This window comes from Centrocercus urophasianus, unplaced genomic scaffold (assembly GCF_019232065.1).
Source record: "Centrocercus urophasianus isolate 14NV4802_14NV808 unplaced genomic scaffold, USGS_Curo_1.0 seq_38, whole genome shotgun sequence".
Taxonomy (NCBI): Eukaryota; Metazoa; Chordata; class Aves; order Galliformes; family Phasianidae; genus Centrocercus; species Centrocercus urophasianus.
In genome coordinates this window covers 4,197,065-4,212,521 of record NW_024884955.1, presented here as the reverse complement: position 1 = coordinate 4,212,521, position 15,457 = coordinate 4,197,065, and the positions used below count along the sequence as shown (strand labels likewise).

At 40.3% G+C, this 15,457-nt stretch overlaps 1 protein-coding gene across 1 annotated transcript in view; it reads left to right on the top strand.

The window, feature by feature from the left end:
* The first annotated feature begins 1,020 nt into the window (after positions 1 to 1,020).
* ARFGEF2 (ADP ribosylation factor guanine nucleotide exchange factor 2) overlaps positions 1,021 to 15,457 on the top strand; it is a 34,389-nt gene continuing 19,952 nt past the window's right edge. The window contains 15 exon segments of the mRNA XM_042832321.1: positions 1,021 to 1,187; positions 8,333 to 8,363; positions 9,099 to 9,222; positions 9,941 to 10,087; positions 10,263 to 10,442; positions 10,858 to 11,077; positions 11,739 to 11,810; positions 12,088 to 12,236; positions 12,606 to 12,736; positions 12,992 to 13,226; positions 13,468 to 13,567; positions 13,790 to 13,929; positions 14,588 to 14,602; positions 14,604 to 14,697; positions 15,215 to 15,416. Of these exon segments, the coding sequence (XP_042688255.1) occupies positions 1,049 to 1,187; positions 8,333 to 8,363; positions 9,099 to 9,222; positions 9,941 to 10,087; positions 10,263 to 10,442; positions 10,858 to 11,077; positions 11,739 to 11,810; positions 12,088 to 12,236; positions 12,606 to 12,736; positions 12,992 to 13,226; positions 13,468 to 13,567; positions 13,790 to 13,929; positions 14,588 to 14,602; positions 14,604 to 14,697; positions 15,215 to 15,416 (1,979 nt within the window). The 5' untranslated portion in view covers positions 1,021 to 1,048.

Sequence of the window (15,457 nt, the reverse complement as noted above, 5' to 3'; positions counted from 1 at the left end):
AACTATATCTTAATATATCTTTAGATAGTTACTTTAAAAACTGTTTCCAGGTGGGGACACTTCCCCCACTTCTAGTGTGCTGTCATTCTAATGTCTGATTTCCCATGCTCTCACTCTCACCACTCATCCACTCATCCAACTGAAGTCCTCAGCTCCATGCAAGTCCACGTAAACCGATGGCAGCACAGGTGATCTCACAGCACATGCCTGACATCCATGTGAAACAGAACCAAAGAATCATAGAATTATAGAACGGCTTGGGTTGGAAGGGACCTCAAGGATGCTCAACCTCCAACCCGCTGCTGCAGGCAGGGCCACCAACCACCATATTTAACCTCAGACCAGGCTGCCCAGGGCTCCATCCAACCTGGCCTTGAACAGCTCCAGGCACAGCGGGGGAAATAACACTGATGTTTTGAGCAGGTGCTTGTGTTTGGACTCTTTGTTAGTGTTTTTTAGGTTAAAAATCGTACCTTGACAACTTGGCACCAAGGGTCTATTAATCACTTTCAAAGAGTACGAATCCCAGCGTTCAGAGAATAAGGAAATACAGCTACAGTCCAGACAACCTAATATGTCCGTTTTCTTAGATATTGCTGCCTTAATTTGTTAAGCCCTTTGAGGAATGACGTATCAGCCTGCGATGGTTGCAAGTTTCTGAAGGAAGGCATCGAGTGAGAGAATTTTCGGATTATTTCCATGGTAACACTGAGCCTTTTGGGTGTAGAGCATCTGACCACGGGTCAGTGGGCAAGGGCAAGAGACAGCTGGACATAAGAATAAACAATTGGCCATGAAGACTGAATTTCTAGAACTTGAAATTTCTAGCGATTCTTCGAACCAACGATAACCGCACCGCCGCCACGAACCGCCCGCCCGTTGCCGCCGGCGCCGCGCAGGGGTCGGAGGCCGCGGCGGGAAGGCGGGGAGCCGACCCGAATCACGTGACGGTGCCAACATGGCGGCGCCGTGGTGGCGGCGCTGTGGCGGCCGCTGAAGGAGGCGCGGTTCTTCCGGGTGATGGGCTTCGAGCGCTCCCGGCCCCGCCATGCAGCCCCCGGCCCGCGAGCAGGACGCCCGCACCAAGAGCATGTTCGTGTCGCGGGCCCTGGAGAAGATCTTGGCCGAGAAGGAGGCGAAGCGGCCCCCGCACGGGCAGCTGCGGAGAGCCTGCCAGGTGGCGCTGGGTGAGTCCGGCCGGGCCGACCCGCCGGGCTGGGAGCCGCCGGCCTGCGCGGCGCTGCGTGCCGGACCCGGAGCGGGGCAGCGTCATAGCGGGGTGCTGCGGCGGGGAGTTCGTGGGCCGAGAGCCGGGAGGCCCGGGAAGGGGGGGAAAATGGGGGAAGCGCTCCTTTGGTGCGGAGGGACAGCCCGGGCCGCTGTCTGCTCTGCTCGCTTTTGGCCTCGGTATGAACAGAAGGGCTTGGGTGTGCCGCTCTCGGATTGCTTTCGAGAAAATTAATGACAAGCTTTTCAAATAGGAAACGAGCTGTGTGGGGACCCTCGCGTCCAGACCCCCTGATCTCATGGGCTCTGATACTTTTCCTCCAGCTCGTGGCTGGGCTGGCAGAAACTGTGATGCAGCCCCGGGCAGGCTGTGGCGTCCTGCAGAACTGAAACACGTCTTCTGAACTTGGCAGCCTGGTTCTAAAATGTGCGGCTACAAATCCATCCTTTTGTAATGTAGGTGTGACTGCTAAAGTTCTGTGCAAGCATATGATATGTTACGGAGGGAAGACAGTAGGTGAAGCAGCACAGCTGTCACAGGTGCAGTTCTTGGTGGCCTTTCTTATTTTACAGAGGTGACATCTCTTATGGTATGGATTGCTTGTTCCTTTAATTTGAGTGTGTTTTGGAGAAAAGTGAGAGATAGCTGAGCATGTGAGTAAGCAGATGCAAGCCTTTCAAATGTACTATAGAAGCAAACTTGAAAAATTGACATTCTAAGTTTCTTACTTGCAACTCTTACTTTGAAGAAATCTGTAGCTGCTGACTGCAATGATGGTATATCCAGAGAAAGGTAGAAATGTGAGGCTGCTTATCATTATTTGAAACAAACACTGTGAGCAATTGAAATGACTTTCCCTACTTACTTTCCCTTTCTGACTTCTTCAGTATCCCTCCAAACCTTTTACTTGTCTGGGAGCCTGTTTTTCTGCAGTGTAAATCCACTTAGAGAGTAAGAAAGAGAACTTTCCTTAAAGATTGCTAATGAAAGTCTTAGTTTACTAGCACATGATTGTGCTTTTGGGAGGATGTAGTAGTCACCTATTAGCATTGGCCTTTAGGATTATAACTGTTTGACCTTTGTGTCTTAAGTGCAGTACGTTTGAGGTCTGTTAATTTTGTGAAGGTAGATGTACATTTTTCTAATCCTGCTGGAGGGAAAAAGAAGTCCGTGTACTAACACAGGAGTAGACAAGAGTAGATAACCTCCTGTTAGCCAACTCACCTGCCCTAGCAGCGCTTTGATTACTGTCCTAAAGGATTTCTATAATGTTTGGTAAATGCTGCCTCATCTTAAGTTGACAACGTGGATATAGTTCTTTTTATTTGTGTTAAGTTCTTCAAACTTGATTTTATATGGAGTAAGCTCCTTTTTACTCAAATCAGATTTACTTAAGCTTACATAAGTTTAATTAAGCTTATAAAATAAAACTGTGAGCTTAATTTTAGAAGTGTTAGCTTGGTTATCAAGCCCTTTGCTGTAGTAAACGTGGTCAGGAGCGTAGGTAGAATGTTACAGAAATCAGACCAGACTTCTTAATTTACACAGATTGTTATTCAAGAAAGAAGCTTCAATACTTCCTGTAATAATAAAATCCAGTTAGTCTCTGGTAATTAAATCAGAGTACAGATAACTTTGTTTCTCTCAGATTGGATTCACTTTAGGAACCTGGTCGCTGTGTCAGCTGTTGTTCTTGCCCTCCTGCCCCATGTCATATTTGAAGTAATCCCTTTTCAGCTCTCAATAAATTTACTGTGCCATCTTATGTGTACAATATTTTCTTTAATGGAGCATTGTTGTATTATACCTTTTATAAACTGTAAAGCATGGACATGATTCATTAGTAAATTCTTATTCCAAATAGAGAGGAACTAGTGCATTCTGGAGCTACCTAATTAAATTAACCTGCAACTATTTCTGCAGTTTCTGCTGTAATATTACTGGAGTAGTGTTTATGTTAATTACACATGCCTTAAATTTCTGTTTGGTGAGACAGGGGAATGCCTTTCCAGCTGTGGGAATGATGTTCCTATGTTACAAATGTGCTTCACTGCTGAGAAATTGCTGCTGACAGTTGCTGTCGTTCTTACATAAGGAAATCTATGTGGTAGTTAACTTTAAACTATTTTGCACTTTTCTTCTGTTTCCGATAATTCTTTTTTTTCTTTCTGAACCAGTAGTTTACAGTTTTGGACTGCAAAATACCTTTGTGACTGGAAATGAGGAGCACCATGGGCTCAAATAGGTGATGAATATGAGCAGGGTGAAAGCAGTGCTTATTTACTCCTAAACTGTACAGAGCTTGTTAGCTTGCACTGTTGGCCCAAAGCAGTGATAGATGTGTCCTTGAAAATGGGATCGGTAACAAAACCAGTTCTCAGTTGTTTTTTTTCTCAATGTTTTTTTTCCTCTCTCCACCCCTCTTGTGAAGCATACAGAGTAAATGTTGAGTAAGCAGAGTTTGAATGGATTCCTTCATGCAGTCTCTTGCCTCGTCAGTAGGTGTAATAGTTGTATCCTGTATCCTTAGTGCCAGTAAATCCCAGGAGAGGTGGAGAGAAATGAACTAAACAGAGGAACTGTTCTGCTCTGCTCTAGAATGTGGTAATTTTTTTTTCCAACTGGTTTTCAACAGCCAGCATATAAATAGTTGCCTAATAAGCACTTCTGTGGAGCTGTGGGTGTACGTGATTCTTGGTAAGCATAGTGAAACATTCAGTATCCTGACAGGTTTACAGTGGAACGCGGTGCATATTGTATATCGCAGCAGTTCGTGTGGGTGAAATGCTCATTGTGTCCCCGGGTCTCTCAAACTATTTGTATTACCCCGTTAGGACTGTTTTTAACGGCATGCTATGCAGCCAGCCTGGTTCTGTGACCTTTGATTGCCTAGGCACTTCTGTGTGTGCGTCTTAGAGCTCTGTACGCAACAGGATGTATTTAGTTTGTTAATAAGCTTTAAAAAAAAATCTCTTAATCCATGCCTTCACTTAGGAATCTGTGTGTATTTAAGTCATCTCTTGGTATAAATGATGGATGTCTAGAGAAAGTTTGTTGGTTTAGTAAAACTTCATGGCTATCTCTGACACTCAGAGAGTGCTGGGCTGAAGCAAGAAGATCCTGTTTCATTGTGCAGCTCCTCAAGGATTTTCTGTAGTTTTTTGAGTTGAGTTGTTGCTGTAGCTGTTTTAAATCTAAAGCAACCTGGAATTAGGCAATGAAATGGACTTCACACAAAATGGAATGGAACAAAAAGCAGTTTGGACTGTTCCATGTTTGTGTTGGCATTGCTCTCTGGTGTTCTGAGCCGCCATGGAAGGACATTGCTCTTGTCCTCGTGGGGAGACAAGTGACACCATTTGCTGTGCAGGACCAGGTTTGCTTCCACTGTGATGAACATGGCTGTTAAGGTAGGATACAAATAAGTGCAGGCAGGAAACTATGTCCTTTGTTTTAATACATACTGTTCAATATGAGCAAACTTAAACTATCCGTTACTGGAGTTCCTTTCTGCCTGTGCCTGGTGCTGCTTTTATTGTGGCAAGAAGCTCTGCAAGAGAAGGCTGCAGGGCCTTGCTTGTTACTCCTGTTGTGCTGGCTGTAGGAATGTTGGAAGGCTGTGCTGAGTGGGCAGCACCTATAGGGTGTGGAGTCAGAGGTGTTTCTGATTGAGTGGATGGATGCATGCTGGTGCCTTTTGAATTGAAAGCAGCAGGAAGCTCTGAGAGCAGAACCACCAGGTGAGGGGCAGCCTTGTCCTGTGGTGGCCACAAGCTGACCTGTGCTGGAGCTGTGGAAGTGACTTGGCTGTGCCCTTACTTCTGCGTGGGACAGAAGTGTGCAGCACTTGCTGTGAGCTGGCTGTGCCTGGTCTGCCTTGGTGGCTCTCAGTGTAACAGAATTCAGTTAGGCTACAGTTGGTGTTTCATTCACTTTTGGTGGTCAGACCACCAAATGAGCACTGGAAACGTAGATGTTTCCAAACGATCTTGATGCAATCAGCAGCAGGAGCATGCCTGTAACTTGTTTTCCTTGTCTGACTTATTCTTTTTTGCCAACATTTTAAATTGAAATATTGTTGTGATGCAGACATTTTTATGGTGCTTTGGAAAATCCTTTATATTAAAAAAAAATGTGGGGGATTTTTTTTTTTTTGTTTGTTTGCTAAATTTGTTTCTTTAATATATGGAGGATTTTGGAGAATAAAATGATCACTTATTTAATATGGAACACAACTCTTATTTTTTCTTATGGAAAGATTTAATATAAATGTCGCTGAAGGTATTACAATATAAAAAATATGACGAAGGGTCTAGATCATGTTTTCTTATGGCTAAAATCTTCATGAAATTTACATTTAAAACCTATTAGCTACTCTGCTTTGCTGGTGATCAGTATATGGGGAAGGTGACTTATTGGAAAGGAAGAAAAATCCTGTTGTTTCTTCTTCCCTGCCAAACAATCTGGTCACACATAGCTTGGTTACTCCCTGAATGTGGAATTGAGCACTTACGTTATCCTCAGCTGCAGATCCTAACAGGGAAGCCTGTTTTCTTGTGGAGTATTAAATTTTATGAAATGATGTTTTCTTAGGTGGGACTCATTGCTTAATGTTTCTACTTGTTTTTTTATTATTATTTTGTTGCTATTATTTTTACAAATAAGGTGAAGTTGAGAAATTTTTACTTTGGGGAAAAACAAAATCATCTCAACCCCACCCCAAGCATTTCTCCCAGCAAGCCTTCCTTGCTGGCCTCCCACCGGACTGCATGACAGTGAAGACAGAGCCTGTGACCTTCAGCTTTGTTTCTGCCAGCAGCTGAGCGCCTACAGGAAGGAGGATGCCACAGCTGATCTGAGTGAGCTGACCTAAATTTTGGGTGATAGGCTGACCAGACTAGTTGATGCTGAACAGGTTTTGGTTTTGGCTGAAAGATCACTAGTCTGCATTCTAACTGAAATTAAGATGTGCTTTTCTTAATGAAAATTTGGTAAGAAAACCAAATGTCCCTGGAGAGTCCTACCAAGAGACAGATGTACAAGTAGTGTTTCCATTAAAAAAAAAAAAGTAAAAATATGAGACTAGTGAAATATTTGAGTAAGTGGTCTAAGCTTTATCTTACATTTGGTAAAATTCCAGGTTTTGGCTAAATAATACTTGATTTGTTTATGAAAAATATGCTATTTTTGTCTTTCCTGACCGCCTTAAAGCTTTAATTGCAGGAAGTTCCATTCACTTGCATGAAACATGATATTAGGGAAACTATTGTTATCACTGTAGAACCAGGTACAATCAAAGACTCTGTGATTAAACCTTATCTGCTTAGCCCTTGGGAATTACAGACTTGTACCTGGTAACCACAGGCATGCAGTGATCAGAGCCTGAAGTGTTTGGTATGAGCTTCACTGCTGAGCTGGTGCTCTGGCAGTTCCTGCGCGGCTCCTGCTCTGAGAGTTGTGAGCTCTGAGTTTTCCCAGCACAAGATAGCTACTGCTGCGGATCTTATGGCTGCACACTGCAGTGATGCACAGTTCTTACTTTGTCTCAAGGTGTGTAACTGATCTGATACCTGCTGCAGCAGTGTGGGCAGGAGGGGCAAACCAGACATGGGACTTTTAATGAGCAAATATGAACCTAGTTTGGTGGCAGAGGTAAGCGTGAACAAACCTGGCTTAAGTGCTTGAGTGCTTGCAGCTCATGAGCCAAGAAGTGGTGAGAGGTAGGTAGAAGTGGTAACTGCTGGTTTGTTAGTTTTTCTCCAAAAGCATTAGTGAATAGCTTTTCTTTTTTAGGCAAGCTGTTGGTATGTTATGGTGTGTTGACTTGGTTAGAAATTGGTGGGCTTCTGAACAGAGCCATGACCCATTCTGAATGAGTGATTCTTCAGTTTTGCTGTTCCATCAAATACGGGGTGGATAATGAATGATCCTTCAGTTCTTGCATCATCTGTAGCTAGTGGATGTCATACTGCTGCCTTCTGTCCATGGTGGCCTTCGTTAATGGAGAGAGTATGGCACCAGTAGTAAGTCCCAGTCCCAGATGTGTTGTGTCACAACTTGGAGTTTCCTTGGCACTTGGCTTCCACTTTCTCTCTGGAACAGGATAGTAATGCTAAAAGATGGGGATACTCTGCAAGGGATGTTCTGTGTGCACAGTCCTTTTTGTTCAAACTGATAACATTCATCTGTTGCAGTTCTTAATGTACTGTCTTGAGGAATAATGCTTGTAAGATGAAATAAATGGCTGAGGTTCATGGGCAGCACTGAAGTCATTTGAACTCTGCATGTCCAGTCTAAATCAGTGGTGCCTCCAGAGAATGACCCATTTCTGACAACTTTGCAGTTGAAACAATTTATGTGGGTATGGTCACTTGCAGGGGCATGAAGTTGGATGTGCTGGATGCAGGATCCCAGTGGTGTTACAAGTGCCTGTAGCTGTGCACCCTTGCTGTGTGTGCTGCTTGGTCTCTATGTCAGTGTTTGTAGTTTGTACTTAGGCTGTGTTTGGTGCAGTGCAGTCTGTGTTGTACATCGTGGTGATGCGTTAGAAATTCTTAAAGCCATATTAGGTTATGAAGGATCTAGTAGTGTTTGTAATAGAGATGGGGAGCATTTTCCTGTATTTCACCTTCTTCAGAGGTCCCCTAAAGAGTTAAGTTCATGAAGAAGAAGTAACTGCTGGCAAGATGACAGTATGTATTTCATGTTTGTTCTCTCAGTGAGACTTTGTTTATTCAGTTGATGTCAGCTACCCAGCATGGGACTTAATGGGAAGGTCTCGTGTTGAACTAATGGATTATGTAGTGGTTTAAAACTTTTCCAAACCTAAGCTCTCTATTTTATTTTCACTGAATAAATATTTTGTACATACATTTTTAAAAGATGCCTTCTTAAGAGTACTTGGGGAAGAATAATTTTTGAATGTAGAAGTTAAGAGCTGTGCCTCCCCATAAGATGTCAGGCTGAGGATGTTACAGAAAAGGAGCAGCTCAGATGTAAGACTTAGGTTTGAAATTGCTTTGTGTTATTATACATTTCATATTTATGTTGTTGTCAATCAATTATGTTGGGTGTTAAAAATTTTGAATTTTTTTTTTATTCCAGATGAAATAAAGACAGAACTGGAAAAACAAAGGTAAATTATTGGTTGCTGTCAGCTGTGCAAGAAAAGAGCAAACTGAATAATTTGGTAATGGAAATGTGAAAGTACACCTAAGTCACTGCAGTGAACTTGTGAATGTGTGTGAATACCTTTATGCCAGGAACATGATGTGGCCCATATCTCCCACTCACACAATGGCTGTGGCTCTGGGTACTCAACCCATAACTGCCTTCTGAATTTCACTATGAAATAATTGCAGAACTTCTAACAGGTGTTAGATTTTCATTTCCTGTTACTGGGCTTAATATAGCCTACTAGGATGCCTGCTGCTGCTTACAATTTTCAATTTGATAGCATATGATCTTAATTACATAGATCAAGAGTACCGATGTAATTTAATTATTAACATGAAGTATTAAAACACTGTTCCAGCACTGCTATGATTTTGAAATGAGCTCCAAAAATACGTTTTTGTTTTTTTTTTTTTTCTTAGTGTACTTCATACAGGCTCTCTTTATGTAATTCAGAATGGCTTAGTTTTATCATTAAGTTGTTCTCTGGTCAGATGCAAAATGAGAACAACCTTGCATTTTTCATGTGTGATTTTAAAGAAAATCAAACTTTGTAAAGAAAGTGTGCATAAGAGAATCTGGCATTATGCTCGTATGCTTCTGAGCACCATCTAGCTTTAAATGTGAAAAAGGAGGATGGGTAGTTTGCTGTGATAATGTGTTTAGAAAAACAAACAACTCTTCTCCTCTGACCTAGGGAAGGCACTGTTGCTCCACCAAAAGCAAACTTCATTGAAGCTGATAAGTACTTCCTTCCTTTTGAGCTGGCCTGCCAGTCAAAGTCACCCCGCATTGTCAGTACTTCACTGGATTGTTTACAAGTAAGTTAAAATTCAGAGAGAGTGGAATGGAATAACATGCACTTAAAAATTTGTATGCTGTTGGCATTCTTAGAGAGAAGTATTATTATCCTGAAAACATACAGCTGTGCTGTGGATGTTTAAATGCATAAACTGCAAAGTATGTTATCATCAGATTTGGCTGAAAGCTCATCTTGCAAAAGCAAGAAATTCATGTGTGTTGTTGTTTTACAGTGGAACAGTCATTCATTGAGGCTCATGGATTCTTACATTGTTTTTAAAGATTTTTAATCTGTGTTGCTTTAAGAATATTTACCATGGTGTCCTTTGTAGTTCTGATGTGCTGGGAGATCAGACTCCAGAATTGTTCTATCTTGTGCCTCTCTCAGTACTTAGAGAAAAAACAAATGCTACTTAGCTTTATCACGCTACTTTGACTGAACCTTTCTGTTGTGAGAAGGTTCAAAGGCAAAGGCCAAATGAATTTTGTCTAATCGCAGTAGGAAGAAATGTGGCACAGAAATGTGTATTACCTATTAAATCTTGTCTAAGCCTATGAACTGCACAAGTATTTGCTAACCAGGCTGTTGAAGGTGTTCAATTCCTGTGTTAAAACTGTTAAAGCGAGGCAGGCTGCCGAAACCCCCTGTTTATGGCATACTCAACTGTATTTTACTTAAAAGCATAGGGTTGTCTAAATCACAGAATTATAGAACTAACTTGTGTTCTTTTTACCTAGAAACTTATTGCATATGGACATATCACTGGCAATGCCCCAGACAGTGGAGCTCCTGGGAAACGCCTGATTGATCGGATAGTTGACACAATTTGCAATTGCTTTCAGGGTCCTCAAACAGATGAAGGAGTACAACTGCAGATAATTAAGGTATTTTATTTGATACAGTTTGTGATTGTGTGATTTTAATTACGCAATTTTTCTATCATTGATTTTGTAACCGAAAAAATAGTGGTGAAACTCCATTTATGATCCAGTTTCTCCATTTCTTGCAGCATTAGATATGTTACTGAACTCAGATCTATTGTTTCTTGGAATTTTTCAGGCTCTCCTCACTGCAGTAACATCTCCCTATATAGAAATTCATGAAGGAACAGTTCTCCAGACTGTTAGAACCTGCTACAACATCTATCTGGCCAGTAAAAATCTTATTAATCAGACAACTGCCAAAGCTACCCTGACACAGATGCTAAATGTCATTTTCACACGGATGGAAAATCAATCTGTATGTACCTACTGCTTCTGCTCATCTCAAACATTTAGGCTTGACAAACTAATAGAATACTTCTACGTGTGTCTATTGTGTTAGATGTCTGATTTGTAATTTAAAACAGCTGTCATTCTGCAGTGAAGCATAGTGTGGTGTACCAGTTTGATTAAAATAGGAGGCTTGTTGCTGATAACTCCTAGTTTTACCACTTCCTGATGAACAGCTTTGTACAAGTGGTGCGATGCTTCTAACATAAGCTTCATGCTCCAATGGCTGAGCTAAAGCAGGTCTTTGTCATTGGAGCAGCCAAGCAATGTTTTATTGTTTCTCATAAATATGTGAATTCTCAAGGGAACATCAGCTATCATAGATATTTATTTTCCCTTATGTTTTCTTCCTTTACGTAACTTTTTAACAATGTTTTCTCAAGGTACAAGAATCCAGAGAAGTGGGAAAAACAAATCAGCAAAAATCCCAGTCTCCTGCAATTCAAGCAGTGACCAGATCTCCAAAGATGGGTCAGTTAAAGCACCACTATCAGGAAGGCAAATATACTGCTCCTGTAAGTGTGGAATTAACTAATGGTGAGCCTGAGAGGACAGGATACGGAAATGTGAAGTCAGAGCAGGATTTGGTTCCTTCAGCATCAGGTGAACAAGAATTGCTTTCAGTTGCATTTCTATTGCAAAATGCTTTCTTACACTACTGTTGGGAGAGCAGTTGGGGCTATTGGCTCAAATAGCATTTGTGTCTTCTTGGTAGCTCTTCAGCGTATACAGGCCATTATTAGATACTGCCTGTGATATTATAGCCACTGAAGAAAGGCTTATTTTTGTCCTAGAATTATTCTGAAACTTCATGTGGTTCCAGTGTATAGATTTATACTGGAACTTGACATGGTTGGTTTGACAGAAGGGAAGGAGAGGAGAAAATAATCACAGTGTGCATGAAGTGACAGAGTTACTTTAAGATAATTGAAGTCCCGTGGTAAAAACGTGTATTATGAGAATGTTATCATATGCTCCTATACTGTATCAGAATAGAAAAGTAAGATATTCCAAAAGGGAAAAAATCATAACATTTGATAAATACAAAGGACAAAGATGCCACATTAAAAATGTAAGTGCTTGGAAATAAATTATGGAAATAACTTTAATGAATATTTTCAAGTGACTTCTTTGAAAAGGCTTTAAATGGGAAATACTTGAGAAAAATTTACTACCTCTAACCTTTCTGCCTCTGTCCCCTTTTTCCTTTGTTTTCTTCCTAAACAAGAGTACAAAATTCAAAATTATCTCTCTGTTTCATCAGAGGAAACAACTGATGGAGGAAAGGAAATGGTTAAAGGCATCTTGGAAGATGTGGTTGAGTCAGCTGTGAAAGGTAGCAGATCTTCAGAAATAAAGTAGATGCATGTTTATTATAAAATTCTTATTCCTGTAATTATAACAACACAGATTCTTTCTTACTGTTGTTACTAAGCACTTGTAAAGAACACAATAAGGAAAGGCCTTTTATTGTCTTACTGGATTCTTCTATTGTTTGTAGCTGAAAAATCTTCTAGCTTACTACTGCTGCTTCTGTGCCAGTCAATTGTAGAGCTTCACGAATGTCATGGATTGAAAAAAGTTTCAGTTGTATTTTTCTTTCTCCCCTTTAGTAGCTGAAGAGAAGCAGGTAACAGAAATGGCTAAGGCTCTACCTGCAGTAGAGACTGCAGATACTGTTCTTTCTGGCTCTAGTAGTGAAAATGTACAAACAAATGGAATTCCAGATGATGGACAGTCTGTTTCCTCTACTGATAATCTGGTAAATAACTTCACTGGATGCCTGTGTATGGATAGGAAAGGAGGAAAATTTTCACACCAATTAATACAGTGGGATTTTGAGGAGAGGAGGAGCAGAAGACTTAATGTATGTGTCCTGGTGAGGTTCAGAAAGGAAGCAGCAAATTCAGTTTAAGTAGATATTGAAAATGACTGTTCTAAAATTGATTGTGACTTGTAGCTTAGTATTGGTGGGAGGAGAGAGAGGTGGTCCGGATCATTTGATTCCAGTTTAGGTTTTGTTTGTCTTAGCAAATCATTAGCTAATTCTCAGAAGAGCTGTAGAATCTTTCTTAATTGCTTTATTCCTTTGTCTCACTGAGTATCCAATATTTTATTTCTTACTCTTTAGGAAGCAGATATATCTGGCCATCAAGCTGCTGCCAAATTTTCTCATGTTCTGCAAAAGGATGCCTTCCTTGTGTTCAGGTCACTGTGCAAGCTCTCCATGAAACCACTTGGTGATGGACCACCAGATCCTAAGTAATGAAACTGTATTAATTATCCTATTCTCTCCTGGTAGCTTTTGGAAACAGGGGGTGCAGATAAGTAGTTGCTGTATGCTAAAATGGGTATTCAAAATTTATCACTCAGGTCCTTATTTCAGTTAGCTTGATGAAGCAAATTTCAGTCCTAGGTTCAGGTCTTAAAAATGTAGTACTTGAAAGATTTCCACACACAAGTTTGTATTCAGAGATGTAGTAAATCTTCATTTTCTGTGTTGATTCTTTTTTCTAGATCCCATGAATTGCGTTCTAAGATAGTGTCTCTCCAGCTTCTTCTCTCAGTGCTACAGAATGCTGGTCCAGTTTTCAGGACGCATGAAATGTTCATCAATGCAATCAAGCAATACCTTTGTGTAGCGTTGTCTAAAAATGGAGTCTCATCTGTTCCTGATGTGTTTGAACTCTCTCTTGCCATCTTTCTCACACTTCTCTCAAATTTTAAGACTCATTTAAAAATGCAAATCGAGGTGAGAAAGTTTTCCCTTTTTTCTGTTGCTCTAATTCTCAAATAAGGGTACTGCAATGATAAAAATTCATTGGCAACTTAACATCTTAGTTTTGTTTGCATAATATACTGATCAGTTAATTCTGTATTTGAGTTCTTCTGTACATGAGATATTTTTCAAGAGAAATTGAGTAGAAATGGGTTTGTATGTTTGACATAGTTCTAAGTTTCAGATCAAGTCCTTTTCCTCATTTATTTTGCAGGTGTTCTTCAAAGAGATCTTCTTGAATATTTTAGAGACTTCTTCAAGCTCCTTCGAGCACAAATGGATGGTGATTCAAACTTTAACTAGAATCTGTGCAGGTATTTATATTGTTGAGAAAACAGACACTTCCTCAGGCTGCAGAGGAAAATTATTTTCTAGAAAAATGCTACATTTGATGTTCAAGTTCTTTGGGGAAAAATGAATTTGATCCCTTAATGCTTGAGTTAAATGTGTGTATTAAAACCCACTGCCTGCTGTATTTCCTTTTAAAAAAGCTGTTGCACAGAACTCTGATGTTTGTGCTTTCATTTGTTTTCAAGATGCCCAGTGTGTAGTGGATATTTACGTTAACTATGACTGTGATTTAAATGCTGCTAATATATTTGAACGCCTTGTAAATGATTTGTCCAAAATCGCCCAGGGACGAAGTGGTCATGAATTGGGAATGACACTTTTGCAGGTAAGGATAACAGCTTTGAAGCTGAGGTACCATTATGTCTCTAGGTTATTGATACTTCCTGTGGTTTATGTTGTCCATAACTTACTGGTATTACTTATTTTTTATTAGTTAGCTGTATTAGGTAAGTTTTTAAGCGGGATACTGAAGCAGCATGATTAATTTACTTGGTTTTACAGTGTATCTACATTGTGACACTGAACTTGTTCTGTGCTCTTTTGATCTTCTCTCCCTTGGTAGGCCAACAAATGAGCCATCCGTAATCATGCGTTCCTTTGGCCAAGAATGAAAGTAATATCAAGAGACCTTAGAGGCAGTGTTTGGATGAGCTGTTTTACTGTACAGTTAAAGTAGTGAGACATTTGTCCTTGTGGAGAGCTCTGCTATAGAAACTTGCTGGATGTTCATAATCATTTGTACACTTAAGTTGCATTTAAGAACTGGGGTATATTGCCTTTTGGCTGTACTTATCAGCTGTAAATAGATCCAACGCTTAAAGCAGCTGGAATGTGGCATCAGTCTGGTCCAGTGTAAATGGTCAAGGGACAGAAATGGTATCATCATGGCTGATGAACATGCTAAGATTTCAATGGTGTGATGTAATGCATCCTAAAAATTTGTGGCTACAAGTGTATTGTGTTTTCTTGTTGGATGTTTCTAGGAATTAAGCCTGAGGAAAAAAAGGGCTTGAATGTTTGGTTTCTATTTTAAAATGTATGGTAGAATGGAGCAAAGACCTTTATGTGAACCCCAACCATCAGACAAGCTTGGGTAAGATTGTTTTCCTTATAGGGAGACTAATTTGTTAAGTAAGTTTGTTCCTGTGTTTCCTTATGGTTCAGAAGTTATTCACTAGTGTGGATGCCAGGTTTTTACATGACAATTCATTTATATAAGTATTTTACAAAGGGTTATTTAGTACTGTATACTGAAAGAGCATACTGTTTCAGTAGCTGACCCTCCAAATGTCTGATCTGAATGACCAGGGTCTGTTTTAAAACTTAGCCAGGCCATCACTGACACTGTAAAAGCTGGCTTATGTAGAACATGAATGTGACATATCTTGCAGCTCCTAGATTCAAGTGAAAGATCTTTAGAGATATTGATGGGTTTTTTTTTGCTTTTGCTGAAATACTTCAGAAATGTGTCTGTACAGCATATTTGTGTAGTATAGTCTGGCAAAATGTAAACCTGCTAGAATTAGGATTTTGGCTTGTAACTAACTTTTTCTAACTTACTGAATTTTTACTGAACAAGATGACTTCAGTCTCTTCATGTTTATAAATAGGTACATATAAACCATCTGAGCAGGAAATAGCTGAAGGAAAATGTCTTGACAGTGGAGGGAGACGAAGTAGTGTCAGTTCCTTGGACTCCACTGTGTCGTCAGGAGTTGGGAGTGTTGGTACCCAAACTGCTGTCCCAGATGACCCCGAGCAATTTGAAGTCATCAAACAACAAAAGGAAATAATTGAACATGGGATAGAGCTGTAAGTTCAATAACGAAAGAAAAAAAAAAAAAAAAAAAAAA